At 36.3% G+C, this 14989-nt stretch overlaps 1 protein-coding gene across 1 annotated transcript; it reads left to right on the forward strand.

The window, feature by feature from the left end:
- Nucleotides 1–2: 2 nt before the first annotated feature.
- MBIP (MAP3K12 binding inhibitory protein 1) lies at nucleotides 3–14787 on the forward strand (the record flags this gene model as incomplete). Its single annotated transcript, XM_026090835.1, has 9 exons — nucleotides 3–26; nucleotides 4019–4138; nucleotides 5867–6079; nucleotides 6180–6276; nucleotides 7765–7830; nucleotides 9479–9631; nucleotides 11503–11600; nucleotides 13015–13053; nucleotides 14257–14787. Coding segments are annotated over 9 exons (921 nt in total), but the record flags the coding sequence as incomplete, so codon positions are not given.
- Nucleotides 14788–14989: the final 202 nt, after the last annotated feature.

Here is a 14989-nt window from a genome sequence, read left to right on the forward strand (position 1 = left end):
GCTCCCTGGCCGGGTTGGCGGGGCAGGTGAGTGCGGGGCGGCGGTCGGGGGCCGGGCTGGCCGCGGGCCGCGCCTGCGCCCTGCTCGCCCCGCGTCGGGGCCGCGGGCAGTGTCTCCCCCGCCCGAGGGGGCTTTCTGGGCTCCGGGGCTAATTCTGAAGTGCGTCCCCGGAGAGAAGAGAAGCCCACCGTAAACAGCGGGGTCGTCTCGCCGCCGTGGGGCGCCGTGCAGCTCCTGCCGTGCCGGCTGCAGCCGTGGCCGCGCTGGCAGCTCCGCGGTGCGCGGCCTGGGGCTCAGTGTCGCAGTCGTGGCGTTGCGTTTGCCTTCGCACTGTCTCGTGGCACTAAAGCGCTTTCCAGAGCTTTTTCATCTGAAGGATAACTTCTCCCGTCATAAACTGCCTTTTGCCTACTAGCTGTATCTTAAAAATTGCTGAGTGTGAATTCCAAGGCGGCTGAAAGTTACTGTAGATTAACTTAAAGTTAATGGTCAGGGGCTTGATGCATCAAGTGCCTCTCTGTGGGTTGGAACTGTAAAAGTGGCCTTGCTCTCCAGTGGTTCAGTTGAAACATCTACTTAAGGCTTTAGTGATGGTGATAAATTATTGTTATTTAATGGATRCTACATTAGTGGTGGGAGGCCCTTGTTAAGAGAGAGCTTTAGTTACAACTTAATCATTTCCCTGAATAGTTGACAGATTACGTCCTCCTCAGTCATGCAGGCATATATGTAGTTCTGTCAAGGCAGTAGAAACATGCTCATGCTTTTAAAATTAGAAAACAATTTGGAGGTTTGGGCCCGGATGATAAGCAGTAGCGTAAACATGAGGGACAGAATATAACTTAATATATTTTTAGTGTACAAAAATACTAAGAAATGTAGACTGATTAGATATAGAAGTAGTTTGGTAATAGCTGTTGAGTGATGTGAAATTATTTTTTAGAGCATCTTCCCTCTTTTCCCAATAGAAGTGTATGCTATATTTACTTCTCACCTCAAAGTGGGTGAGGAAATGTCTCAGTTTTCAAACAAAAGGCATCCAAAATTAAGGGCCTGAAAACTGGGGCTCTGACTAATAAGGATCTCAGCTTTCCTGTCTGTAAAGGGAATAAACACTGTCCTAGCTTTTGAATGTGAATGCTGTGCTAGACAATGATCATACACAACTGAATGTTAGGTGCATAGAACTGCTGTGACAGGAAAACTATCCATGTATTGAGAATGAAGTATCCCATAATTCTTCATAATGAAGAATTTGAAATCTAATCAGTGAAGAACTAGTGACCATCATTTTATTCTGATGGATTACTGTCATTCTTATATGGTATYGTTCTTATAATGCTAACATGACTGAAAGGTCAAACTGTCCTGTTTATGAAGAACATGAGGAAGAATAAAGGAAAAGGTATTATCTGTGGTGCTCATCACAAGTTCAATTAACCGTTTTTAAACCAACAGTTAAACACTCTAGTTTCTGTCTCTTCCTCAGTAGTTTACCTGTTCCCTAATTTTCTCTACCTGTTCCACCTGTTACCTGATGTGTCACTGTAGAAAGCTTAGTGATAAAATAGTATTTAGGTGTTGGCAGACAATTGCAAGATTCAGATTAGAGTTGCTACATCCCCTCAGTTGAGTTACAGTAGTTACAGTGCAGAGTAAAATTGCCCTCATTGGAATTTGGAGTATGCTTGTTCCATGACAACTTAAACTTGTTTTACTGTGCACTGAAACAATCTACAAGTAAGTAAGGGCTTGGCTGCTCCAGCTTGCTGCAGGAGCAGCAACCCTTTCAATTGCTCAACCACAACCATTTGCAGTTGTTGCAGTTGTCCAGTTACACTCTGTGTCTGCCAGCACTTGAGTTCTGATAGATTTACTTGTGATGTTTCACCAACTTAACTGACTCATTATCCATCTTATACCTTTGACTAAAGTTACTGATTCCTGCTTTCCCCATTATAGAGATGAGCGAAGTGAAAATGTGCCAGGTCACTGGCTATCCAGTTTGTGGTCCATCATACTAGCTTAAATTGGACTTATGCTAATATGTTGGACTGTAAACAGGAACATTTCTGGCACAGGAACTTGTTTATTAGAGTCAGCACTGGCAGCACAGAGACTGGGAGGACAGCTAAGAATTATAACTCATTAAACCAATATGACTTAACTCTGGAAAGTTCTTTAAACTCTGAGCGACAGTAATTGTCTTTCATAAAATAGTTTCAAAGGACTAGAATGGCTTGTGTTCATGTAAATTGCCACAGAATAGATTATGGGCCTGTAAATATACAGAAGCTTTGAAGTTATCAAATCACAGAATTTGTAAGCCTGCTTGTCACAGTTCTTATAGGTAGAAGAACATGAAACAATGAAAAAACTGATCATATTGTACTAGAAACATTGTTTGAAACTAGAAACATTGTTTTATAGTGAGTTTCTATTATTTTGATACACACATAAAAACCTGCAAGCTTGTTTACTATTCCACTAGTTTTTCTGTCTGTAAAAATCAGTAGATCTTCCAGCTCCTTTGCTATGTAACTGATTTGGGAACTCACGCCGGATTTAACAAGGCTATTCTTTGAATAAACAATGAAGGCTCAGGTTTGTAGTTCACAAAATTGTTATGATAATGCTAGATCTTAAAGCTAATGTAGAGATCTTAAAACTTGGTGTTTTACTGTTTTGCCTTCAGTGTAATGGAAGCGTTCTTACGTTTACTTCTCATGGTTTCTTCACACATTGTGCTGTGGATTCACAAACCAAGTGCACATGGATTCTGTGTTCTTGTCTATAATATTTGATACCATTAGAAGTTAGCTCTCTTTAGATCATATGCTAAAAGTGCATTGTATGGAGTTGACGTGGATACTTTTGTTCGTGTGTCTGAGGCCTGATTTTTTTATTTTTATTTTTTTTAACTGGAAGAATTAGATGTTAGAAGTAAAGATGTGCCCTTGACTTGGGAATTCTGTGTCTGAAACTGAGTAACTGCAGGTCCAGTTGATTTAAACAAGAATTTTATCTGCATTTATAATTTGGGGGATGACTGTGGGTTGTTTGGTTTGAAAATAACCTACTTGGCTTTGGGAAATGAAGTGCTCCTCAATTCGTAGTCTTGTGAGAAGAGTTTACTGGTACAAAAATAGCAAAGGTGGATGTGAAAGTATGTATAGTCCATTAGTGATTAATAACAATCAGTTTAGTATTATAAAGTGAAAGTTTATTTTTGACTTATAGAGGATGTGTAGTTCCTTTAAAGACAACTTCAGATTCTCTGTATCTCTCTTATTGTTTTGGGAGTTAAATACTGCCATTCCTCGGCGAAGAGAATATAATATGGAAATTGTTATTTTGTTCTGACTGTATATATAGAGAAACATTTGATTTGAAAACAAGTTTCACAGTTGAAAAGAAGGTGCTGTGTGGTCTAAGCTTGCCTAACCTGGAGATTTTGTGAAGATTTATATTTTTCTTTCCTCCCTTCATTAGAACTTTTTAATACTGATTATTAGTTTTAATATAGAGCCTGCTTTGGATCAGCAACAAGTAGAAATTGCATGAATGTGGGCAAGCCCTTGGTCATGCAGGTTCATACAGCCTTTCAAGTGTCAGAATAAAACACATTTAATTTACAGGAAACCATTGTACTGTGTGCATGTTTATCATCTGTTAAAAGATTTGGGTAATTAACATAAACAGTATGTTTTAGCGTGATAGCTAATTGAATTGAGAATTGACCAAAGTTAAAGGTTAAATTAATAGAATAAGAGTGTGATTAGGTAGCTAAAAATTTTTACTTTCTGAACATACTCTACAAATACTAACTTAATTATAATCCAGCAGCTGCACTTTCGAACTAATGTAAAGCTTCTGTTATGGCTTCGGATAAAAATGCAGTCTGTATGAGATGGAGAATATTTGTTGTCCTGTAGAAATCTTGTATACTTTTGTGTCAGTATTAAATGCAATATAACAGGATAATTTTTGTGATGATGTTTGTTTTGCCCTTTTGAAGCTTAACCTTSGAGACGATATCGTGAAAGTTGTAATCGATTGGAGCAAGCTTCAAAGCACGTCGGCACTTCAGCCAGCATTGCTCTTTAGTGCACTTCAGCAGCATATTTTATGTTTGCAGGTAAATATTTCATCGGACACATTCAACTTGACTGAAGAGATCAACAACTGAATGTAGTTAAATTATCTAAAGTATAAAATTTCAATTGTTATGATCTTATGTTTCTATGTCCAACAAGAAAGAATGCAAATATGTTATACGCTTGGGAGTCCACTGTGCTTCATAGGTGCTCGAACTATGGATTTTTCAGAATAGTGGGGGAATAGCCACCGTAGATGAGCAGGCTGAATAAATGCAGCCTCATTGATTTCTAGACTTGCATTGTAAATGTGATACATTTCCATCTATGGTGGGTTATAATTAAGCAATAAGACACGGCAGGTGTGTGTCATGCTATGATAATGATTCCATGCGTTGGGTGAGTTTTGAGGCTCATGGAGTGCTTTCAGTGGTTCAAGAAGTGGCATTATCCCAGCATGACACATCCTGGAGTGTCTTACTGCAATTAAATATATTTTCAGCGTAGTGTTTTTTTTTTTTTTTTTTTTTTTAAAGAGTAATTTCTTTGACATTAATGTCTCATCTTGCCAAGTAGCCAGTTACCATTACTGTCATTTCTTTTAACTGATTGAAACTTTCCAACCCTGTCAAAAGTAACTGTAATTCAGTTGTGTGCAGGGGGAGGATGAGCTGTTTGTCAGCTAGTAAATGAACAGTATTTTGACCTTGATAGTTCATCTGTTAAAGGTGAGGATTTGAATACACTTTGTTTGTCACTTCAGCTATTCAATGAACTATTTCACATGTGTAGTACTGAGAGGGTGGAAAATGAAGGAAGTTTCTGTGTTTGCTTGTCTGCAGGTGTAAGAAAGACCCTTTATATTTTCCAGACACGAAAAAGCTTTGGTGTGATAAACAAAAAAAGGGGAAAAAAAAAAACAAGATAAAAGCAAATAAATATTAATTGAAGTGTTCTTACAGAATTTAAATTCCTTAAATCCATTTCAGGAAATCTGACTGATAGAAATCAATGTTATGTTAAAAAAAAAATAATAAAGAAATCTGGATTTCTAGAGGAAAAATAAGCTGTAAAATTCAGGTTAGATGAAACTGGTAGAAAAAAAATGTGTGGTTTGACTTACTCTGTGTACCAAGATTTTTGTTTTTACATCTTGTATAAGRGTTATTCCAGTAGACTAATAAGCATTTATTTTTGCTGCTACAAATGTCAGTGCATTCTCTCATTTAATTTCATGACCTAAGTAGATAATCAACCATGTCAAGAAGAGTATGTATTCAGGATAACACCTATATATTTCATGTCTGTGTTCTCTCATTCACTTGGGCAACTGCAGTTTCAAGTGGAGAATGTAGTGCTGTGGTGATAAAGTAAAGGCTTTACAGTGTGAAAGCATTGGCTTTCATGTTAAGGAGGAAAAATACTAAGCCTTACTGTTCTGAGTAGGCATCTGAATGACATGTTAATTAAGTGGCATTGGTACCAAAGACTGAAGCTTTGATTTAGCTAGTAACAGATGAGTAGCAGACAGATTTTTCTCAGAAATTTGGGGGTTTTCCTATACAAACCTCTAAAAGGCACAGATCAAAAAGGCCAAAATCACAGTGTTCACAACAGTATTTGGAACTATAACATTTTTATTACTGTTGTGTATCAGAAGCAGACATTGTAGTTTGTAAAATTATTTCAGTTGTTCCATTTTAGAAATTGTAATAATACTTGGCTTTTTTTTTTTTTTTTTTAACCCTAATGTCCTGCTTTTTGTTCAGCCTCTTTTAGAAAAACTCCAGTCATTGATTAAAGAGGAAAATATAGACCATGTTGAATCTGCAGGTAAAACAGAAGGCCAAACAAGTTTTGATGTTTATGACGGTAACTCTCAGACTGAAGAAAAGTATGCAGGTTATGACTCAGGAGATCTGAAGAATGCTCATGTTGATTTTGATCCAGAGGTGGTCCAAATAAAGGCTGGAAAAGCAGAAGTAAGTGATTTGCCTAAATTAAAAACAACAAAAAAAAACTTTCTGGATTTTAAATTTAAAGAATGAAATAGATATATGCCATCATGTTTATTACCTGCAGATTGACAGGCGGATATCAGCCTTCATCGAGAGGAAACAAGCTGAGATCAATGAAAATAATGTCAGGGAATTTTGCAATGTTATTGATTGTAATCAAGGTAACTGGCTAGCCAAACTTTATCTTCATAGCAATTTAAGAGGGTCTCTTTTGTTTTTGATTTTTTTTCAAAGGAACTATTCTATATTTAAAACAAATTTATGTTTAGAGTAACTTTGTTTTCAAGTTAAGAACATGCATGTGCACTGCAGATGTTATTAGATAGACAAAAAAGAAATTATTCACTGGGTGACAATGTTTAGTGGATTACATACAGAAAGATTATAGCCATTACTGTGTTCACCTTAAGAACTGTAGTCTTAAATCAGATGATTTTGTAGCTATTGTTCATGATGTTTTAGCTATATGTTGCTTTCAAAGTCAACAGAATTGCAATTCAGAAATGTCTTGTCAATTGTGTAGTGGAAGTTGAACTTAATTTAATGTTAGTTACATTAACACATGTACAAAAAAGATTTTTTTTAGTCAAATTGAATTGCTAGCTACTTAGAATAACTCACTTCTTTTACCATAACTCATGCTATTGTTGTTTTTATTGGATCCTACTGGCGCAGTTGACTGTATCTAGAACCAGTCTCAAATTTGTCTGGTAGGCTGGATCCTATTAGCATGGTCAGTGGCTATATAACCAAATGTTTCTTAAAAGTGAAGACACTTTTATATAAAAACAAGTAACAAGGAGACATAGTTTTTTTTCTTAGTGTCTGTGAACCTGGATGTACATTGTCTCTGTCATTTATTTATACTTTCAGAGATCAAAGTTTATTGTTCCATAAGCTTTATAGGAGGAAAATTTAACTCCTTGAATATTGGTTGAAATGAAAATCACATCTAAAGTCTAATAGAAGATGCTAGATAGTAAAATACTACTTCCTAAAACTGTTAATTAAGTACAGAAGAAACAACGATAGGACTTTTCTATGTATGTTCACTCATAATAGAGTATTTTTAAAGCTTTAGGTGTATATGAACAGAGATAAAATATAAACATTAGAATAAGGTGGACTGTATTTCAGCATTTTAAACAAATTCAGGAAGGCATAGGCACCAGAATAAATGCAGGAAGGTGAAAAAAGAATGCTGATGAGTAAACTAGACCAGTCTAAAAGTAGGAAGAACATAGTTTCGAGGAAGGACTTAAATACAGAATAACAGTGGTAAGCAGGGAAAATGCTTCCATACAAAAAGAAAGAAATAAGTTACAGAGAAACACAGCAAAAAAGTGAAAACCAAATGAATGACCAAATGAACCAAGTTGGAAGACATTTTGGTCCTGATCCAATAAACTATGTATACATATGTGCATACATTTATATAAGTGACTTATGCAATTAAACCCAATAGGTCAATGCAAGTGTGTAAAATTATTTATGAGCAAGTGTTTATAGGCACTGAATAAATTATTTTTGATGTTTTTGTTGTACGAAAAATTTAAATTAGATTTGTTAAAAGCCTGGAAGTTGATGATGGTTGGAATATTTTAAATACATAAGTAGGGCCTCACTCTCTTTTGTTATTACTTGTTTAGAAAATAGCTGTGCCAGAACAGATGCAATTTTCACACCTTATCCTGGATTTAAAAGCCATATAAAGGGTAAGCAACTATTTTTATTAAGAGTGTCCAGATGGAACAGCACTAATAAATTTTTGGCTTATTGAGTACTCAAAAAATGGAAACTTAGGTACAGATTTTTGACTCTAATGAATACTTTTTAAATCTTCCTTTACTCCTCTAAGGTTTTCAATCCCAGTCCTGCTTCATTAGGCTGATGCTTAAGCACTAAGCACCAAAACAAGCTAGCTTGTTTCCATTGTCTGAAAGGAAAGATGGAAAAGATAAAGCAGAACAGATAAAACAGAGAAGCTGAACAATTCTTAGCTTTTTGTCTAAGGTGAGTCTAGGAATTTAGTTAAGGAATTGCAATGAAATAAAATTATGATGTTTTCTGTTAGTGTAATTACACTGAATTAACAAATAGTTTAGAAGGGACACAGTGGAAACTGAGGCAGAGATTTATAGGAGATGACAGGTTGGGGAAGAAGGCTTTCCACTGCACTACCTTTTGGAAGGGAATAAATAGTGTAGAAATGATTGTCCAGCAAAAGTTATGTATGAGCGATTGCTTGACTGTCTACTGCTGTCTAGGTGTACAGAAGTTACTCTGAGAGAAAAACAAAACAACAAAACAGAAGTAACCCCCTCTTCCATTTTGAGAGCAGTAATATTCAGTTATCCACTTGAATTCCTTCTTTCAAGAAAACTCAGAGTAATATTGTGAAGCACAATGCTAGATATAACCATTAAAGGGTCTGGTGAGCTAAGAGGGAGATGGGGGAGTTTAAGCACCTTTCACTAAGAACCCCTATCACTAGTGTGGTTTTTTTTTTGGTTTTTTTTTTTAACTGAGTGCTAGTTTTTATCTCAGATGGTAGAGTATTACAGGAAAGAAAGGTTGTACTTCAAGTAACCAAAACCTGAACAGTTCAGAACTGGCACTTGAATAACACTTAGAAAGGATTTGGAAGTGAAATGAGCATAAACTGTGAAGCAAGAATGTAATGTGCGGCCTTCATGAAGGAGTAAGAAGGTATGTCAGCATGGAGTTTACAGCATAGACTTTAAGTCTGCAGTAGTCCTATCACAAAAGGCTTGAGAAATGACCCTTATTTAAAGAGAAGTGGCCAAAATCTTTTGACCAGGACATAGGTGGCAGTGGGAAAAATCCTGCACCCAGAAGCAGCTGAGAATTCAGTAAAGCAGTTACCTGAATAACAAAAGTTAGAGAGAACCTCTTTACTAAGATGCATAGTGCTATTTCTGGTTGTACCTCCCCATATCTGGTTTTAACAGACTTTATTTATGATGCTTTCTGTAATGTTAGGGTAGACTTTTCTGGCCTCTTCTTCACATCCACAACAGTTCACACATGCAACTGCTGACACAGATGCTTATTTTTCCACTGTTTTTCTGCAGCTAACAACAAATTGTATTCCTTTGATACAGATGTTAAGCCCTTTGGGTTTTAGTCTAGTCATAGGTAAAATTGCTTTAAGGAAATACTTTTCTTGAACCTCTAATCTCAATGTCTGTGGGACCCTTCAGAGATGATATTTTGGTGAAATTGATGTGACTAGCAGAGTTTTTAATTATATAATTTAATAATGCTTTTTATTGTTTTAATTAGATGTGCCTTGATATGTTTCGTGTGCATATATGATAAATTTGTGTTCTCTTTACCTAGTTTCTAGGGTAGTAAATACATATGGGCCTCAGACTAGATCTGAAGGAGCACATGGATCCAGTCACAAAGCCAATGTACCTATTCATGATTGTGGAAACCAAGCCATCGAGGAAAGATTACAAAACATTGAAGCACACTTAAGGTTACAAACAGGTTTGTCTCATTTTAATTATGGTGTTAGTGTACCAGTGTGTACTACCGGTATAACTACTGTAGTAAAACTGGGAAGTCTAAAAGTTCTGTGATTGTAAAAACAGTGGGCTAGATTCAGTAAAGGGTTTAGCTACAATTGTGCTACAATTTAATATTTAGAATCTTATGCCCAAAATGGAATCCAGATTTATGCTCAAACTAAGATTCCGAGTTAATTAATCTATACTTTGTGGTGCCCATGAAGAGAGAAGCATGTCAGAATGGGATTTAAAACAATCTAGAATTTAGAGGTTGGGTTCTCTATAGCCAGTGGAGTCCATCTGCCTTAACTTACTTAACAGGAAAAGCTGTGATCAGGACTTGATCCTCCTTCTTAGGTGCCTGGTTATGGGCTGGGGATAGGATGAACCAAAAAGACAACCTGAAACTGTTTCCTAAAGGTGGATGATTCTTGAAGTAGTTATGTGAGAAACTTACTTCTGTTTCCCAGAAGGTGGGAAGCTGTTGTGAGTACTTCCCTTTCCCTTTGTAAACCTGATTCCACACCTTTCACTGAAGTAAATGCTATAGCCGCCAGCCTCTTAGCTGTTTTGAATAGTTGCTTTCCTCATGCCAGCCCCATTTTTCTAGAAAACAAATCAGTACTTGCAAAGGAATTGATTCCTGTCTAAATCAGTATTCTTGGGAAGGTCTCAAGATCATTTGTTACCTCTCCCAGCAGCTGTACAGTAAGTATTAATTTGGGAAGGTAACCTGCCTCAGCCACCTGCTTACCTACTTCTTGGTTCTGAGTACTGAGAGAGATCAACTCACCACCTGTTACTCAGAACAGCTTCTTCTAGTGCTACTACTGCTCTTTTCCCTTTACATTAAGAGACAGCTGTATTAAAAATGAGAAGTTAGCTGATTTAATTAGTAGCTGCTGAGTGATGAGTAGGGAGCAAAACTGAAGGAGAGAAGCTAGGCACAAAATTTTCTCTCTGAAGTGAAGAAATAGAAGAGATGAATGGTTAAAAAAAAAAATACTGCTTATTTCAGTAGTCTGTGGCATAGAACTGGTTTATCTAACAGACCTAGACATAAATTGAAAGGGCTGGCAAGAGAAGTAAAACTTGCTAAGGCCTTGATTGTTACTACTGTTCAGAACCAGGCTGTCATTTTAACTGGGATAGTCTGTAGTTTAGTTATGCTAAAAAGTGATCTCAGTTTATAGAGTGCCATGTAGCATAAATCAGATGCTTTCTAAAACTGATTTTTTTTGATGAGTTCTGTTAGTACTTGGGAAAACAAGCCTGAGCTGTTACAATAAATGTGCAAACGTCAAGTATTTTGTTGTTGTTATTTTTTAAACTCTGTTATTCCATTCTACCTGCACATTCCCCCMCACACACTTCTCCCTTCTGTGGTCAGGCAAATGCTGTTCATCTAAGTTGTCAAGTGCAGCATATATCTATCTGCTGATGCTTGATGGGGATGGGCTTTCTTCAGGGCAATCTTAGATATCAGTGCTGAATTCTTGTGTGGCCCTTCTGCTCCTCCTGATGCTGCACCCAGTTTCCAAGTGGTAGCATTTGGTACCAATGTATTGTGAGAGTGATTGTTGGTTGTTCTAGGAACCTTGTCAGACTTGTTTGAAACACCTACACAAAGTTGCCTGTTACCTTCAGTGATTGTACTGGCTCATCAGCCAGGTTTTACCCTGAATCATATTAATTACCCTGTCTTTTTATTTTCACAGCCACCTGTTTTGTTGCAGCTACAGGTTGATAGCTGGACTCAAAGAATTCACCTCTAAAGCTTGCAAATCTTTTGTTAATGAAGTTCCTCAAGTGCTTTTCCTGATTTCTTTGCATTTGTACTGGTATACTTAGGTGGTCCTGTACCAAGAGACATTTATCAGAGAATTAAGAAGCTTGAAGATAAAATCCTTGAGCTGGAAGGACTGTCCCCTGAATATTTTCAATCTGTGGTAAGGAATTCTGTCAACTTCATTTAGCATTTGGTACTTCTCTGCTTAGATCTTTGACGTACAAACAAAAACCTAAGGAATTAGAGGATAGATACTATTGGTAGAAAAGTTTGGCTTGATTTTTATGGTTACATTTCACATAGACCATCTAAATGAGTTCATATTTCTATCTACTTTCTCCTTTGAAAGAAAATACCATTTGTTGAGGGGAAAAAAAAAAAGTAGCTGCCTGAACTTAATTGATTTATAAGAAACAAACATGTTAAAGAGGGTGCATTTCCCCCCACCCCCTTAAAATTTGAAATATTTTTGATGACAGAAAAATTGAAAAAAATCGTGATCTTGATACAAATGATTAATGGCTTAGTCAGCTGGAATTCTTTGGGCTTCTGTACACGATCTCATTAAGATTATGGCAGATCAGTGTAAAGACCAGGTATGTGAAATGGCTGTTCCAAGAGGATAAGGAGTGAGTAAACCCTTTAGAACCACATGAGACAGATAATTTCTACGACTTTGGATTTTTGTTGCTAGTCTTCGGGCAGAGTTCTGTCTAAGTGTGTGTAGGTAGTAAAAATGCTGTGTGCTATGCTTCTCTCTGACTAACAAACCTTTTTCTTCATTCACTGAAGGAGGTTAAAGCAAAGGGACATTTGTGGTTACTATGTCAGGCTCTGCTTGGCTTTTGAAATTTCTGATCGATTATGATGCTCTTTCTCTCCCCACTTAATCAGTCAGAATATCCCTTTTACTGCTGATCTCATTTTAATTTGTGTATTCTTCTGCTGGTCTCAAGGGAGAAGAGTCAGCACTTAAAAAAAACCAGAAATAATTTCATTTTTGTTTCATTTTTGTTTGTGTTGGAGACCATTAAAGTCCTTTGATTTGTGAGACTATTCTTTCAAGTTGTTGGAAACTAAAAGTTAAAAATGTGTACTTAATATGCTGAARTTTCCTGGAAGTACTTTGGGATATTCGCCAGTATGGTGATCTGGTTGAAACATGTGATGGTAGCAATAGTAGTGTTGTACAGTAATTAGCATCTTTTTTTGTCTGAACAAAATTTTCCATTAATGTTAGTATTGTTACAGGAGAAATTTAGAGAGAAAAATATTGACAAAGTTTCAAAACCTGGATGTTGATCTTTTTGTTTGAAGGAAGCTTCAGTTAAGTTGTTAGTTAATATGTTGGCTGCAGAGTGTCAAGAAGCTTGAACAGCTTCTGACTTCTTTCCACTAGTATTTCTCATGATTCAAAGTAAACTTCATAATGAAAAAAAAATTTTATCCATGGGATGGCAGTCAATATTCTTTCTGTACTTTTAAAATTCTTGTCAATGTTTTTTATGGGCTCTGTAGATTTCAGAATTACAGTGCAACATTAAGTCTGTTTTGGCTATCTCTTCTTTCTTTAGAGCTGTTCTGGCAAGAGGAGAAAGGTCCAACCTCCCCATGTAAGTGCTGTTAAGTTTTGTTTGCCTTTATTTCAGGATGTTTTGGGGAAAAGTGGTCAGAAGCTCTGCCAAGCAAATATCTGACTTCTCAGAAATAGCTGCATCAGTTTTGGATAGCTTGCTGGCAGGGTGAGGGAGGGAAGGAGAAAGAAAGCTAATGAATGAGTCCTCTTAAGAGTCTGTACTAGTGTGGTAGTTACTACCAGTGTATTAGTATTAGAAATATAAAATCAGAATTATATTAGAATTAATTAAATTACAAGTGTGTAATCACTATTCAAAAACACTAGTTAGTGTTTTCACTAATTAGAAGAATGATGGAATGGAATAAACCTGTAATAGTTGTGGATGATACACCCAGCTTGGTTAACAAGCACACTGTGAATTCTGATCAGCTTCCTAATAACAGCTTCTGTTTTTTTTTTTTTAATCACTTTACCAATTTATGAAGAGATGACAAAAATGGGAATGGCTAGCTAGACAAAAGTGCTGCAGAAAGATCTGAAATTACAACAGATACTAACATAAGTCAGTGAGACTTGCCTTTTTCATAGCACCATCCCTTAATGTTTTAACAGTGTACATTAGGCCACAAGAGAGAATTTCTCAGCACAAGTGAGGCCATACTCAGCATACTGTCCACTAGTAGCCTACACACTTGGAGTGGTAGACTGGGGAGAATGTTTAGGAAGAGAGGTGGCCTAAATGAGGCATAAGGATCTAGATTTCTTTAGACCAGAAAAGACCCATCCATAGTAAAAATATTTTTATAGAAAGAGTGATGACCAGTTCTTTGTGTAAGAAGAGGTCAAAAAAATTACCAGCTAAGCGGGCACAGAGGAGACTGACGTTGGGTAATAGGAAAAAAACTCTCCAGTTTTAAAGGTAGATTCTACAAGATCTAGGTATAGTCTGGTCCAGTATCTTACCATCAGAGATTTTTTTTGTTTTTAATGAACAGCTTAAACTTCTAATGGAAATAGCATAGATATATTGATCCAAGATTTGGACTGATTTGTTGTTGGTTTCTTCCAAGTTTGCATTCTTTTAAGTTTAAATAGCCATAGACTACATTCAAACAGTTCTTTAAAAGTATTTCTGTCATTTAGTGCAATATGCAATGACCTCAAGTATCAAATGCTAGACCACTTCTGTAGCATTTACAAGATGTAAGTGATTGTGGTTTTTGTTTTGTTCTTTTAGCAGAACTATTCATTGGCTGAACTTGATGAAAAGATCAATGCTATTAAACAGGCATTACTGAGGAAAACAAAAGAAAGCAAGTCCAAGGAGGCTGAGCGGCTTCTTCGATAATGGAAGAAAAAAATCTTTTCAGAATCTTCATCGTGCTTTACACATACCTAAAACATAGACCTGAGTAGTGTTCATTGGAGATGACTTTAGCCATGAAAACAAAGCACGCATGTAAGCTCATTATGGATGATTTTGATAGCTTGATTTCAGGAATATTCATTTTAAAGCAATCTGATTAATGAAATAATTACTTTAAAACGGAGGAATGTTCTAGGAATAACATTCTTATAATCTGTTCCCTTCTGTTATACAGGAGGATTGCAGCATTGTTCATATGTGAAAAGTTTTAACTTGCATGAAAACCCTACATTTCACATGTAATTCTTGATGATGGAGTATTCAAAAGGGCTATCTTTTGAATACTTTTAATGTAAATAGTTTGCATAAACTTGTGAAATAAAGTGAAATGCTTCCTCATGAGTAAACTGTTTTATTAGAAAAATAAGACGTTACAAAACTTTCAGTGCACATACTTAGCAGCAGTTTCTTCCATGTCTCTCACTCTTTTTTTTAAATACAGAGTTTAGAAATGCAGGACATTGCATTTCTGCCACATTTCAAACAAAGAGAACGTTACAGATATCTTACATGTGTAAATAGACATGTGTTACTTGCTTCCTTA

Source organism: Apteryx rowi, unplaced genomic scaffold (assembly GCF_003343035.1).
Source record: "Apteryx rowi isolate R43461 unplaced genomic scaffold, aptRow1 scaffold_88, whole genome shotgun sequence".
Lineage (NCBI taxonomy): Eukaryota > Metazoa > Chordata > Aves > Apterygiformes > Apterygidae > Apteryx > Apteryx rowi.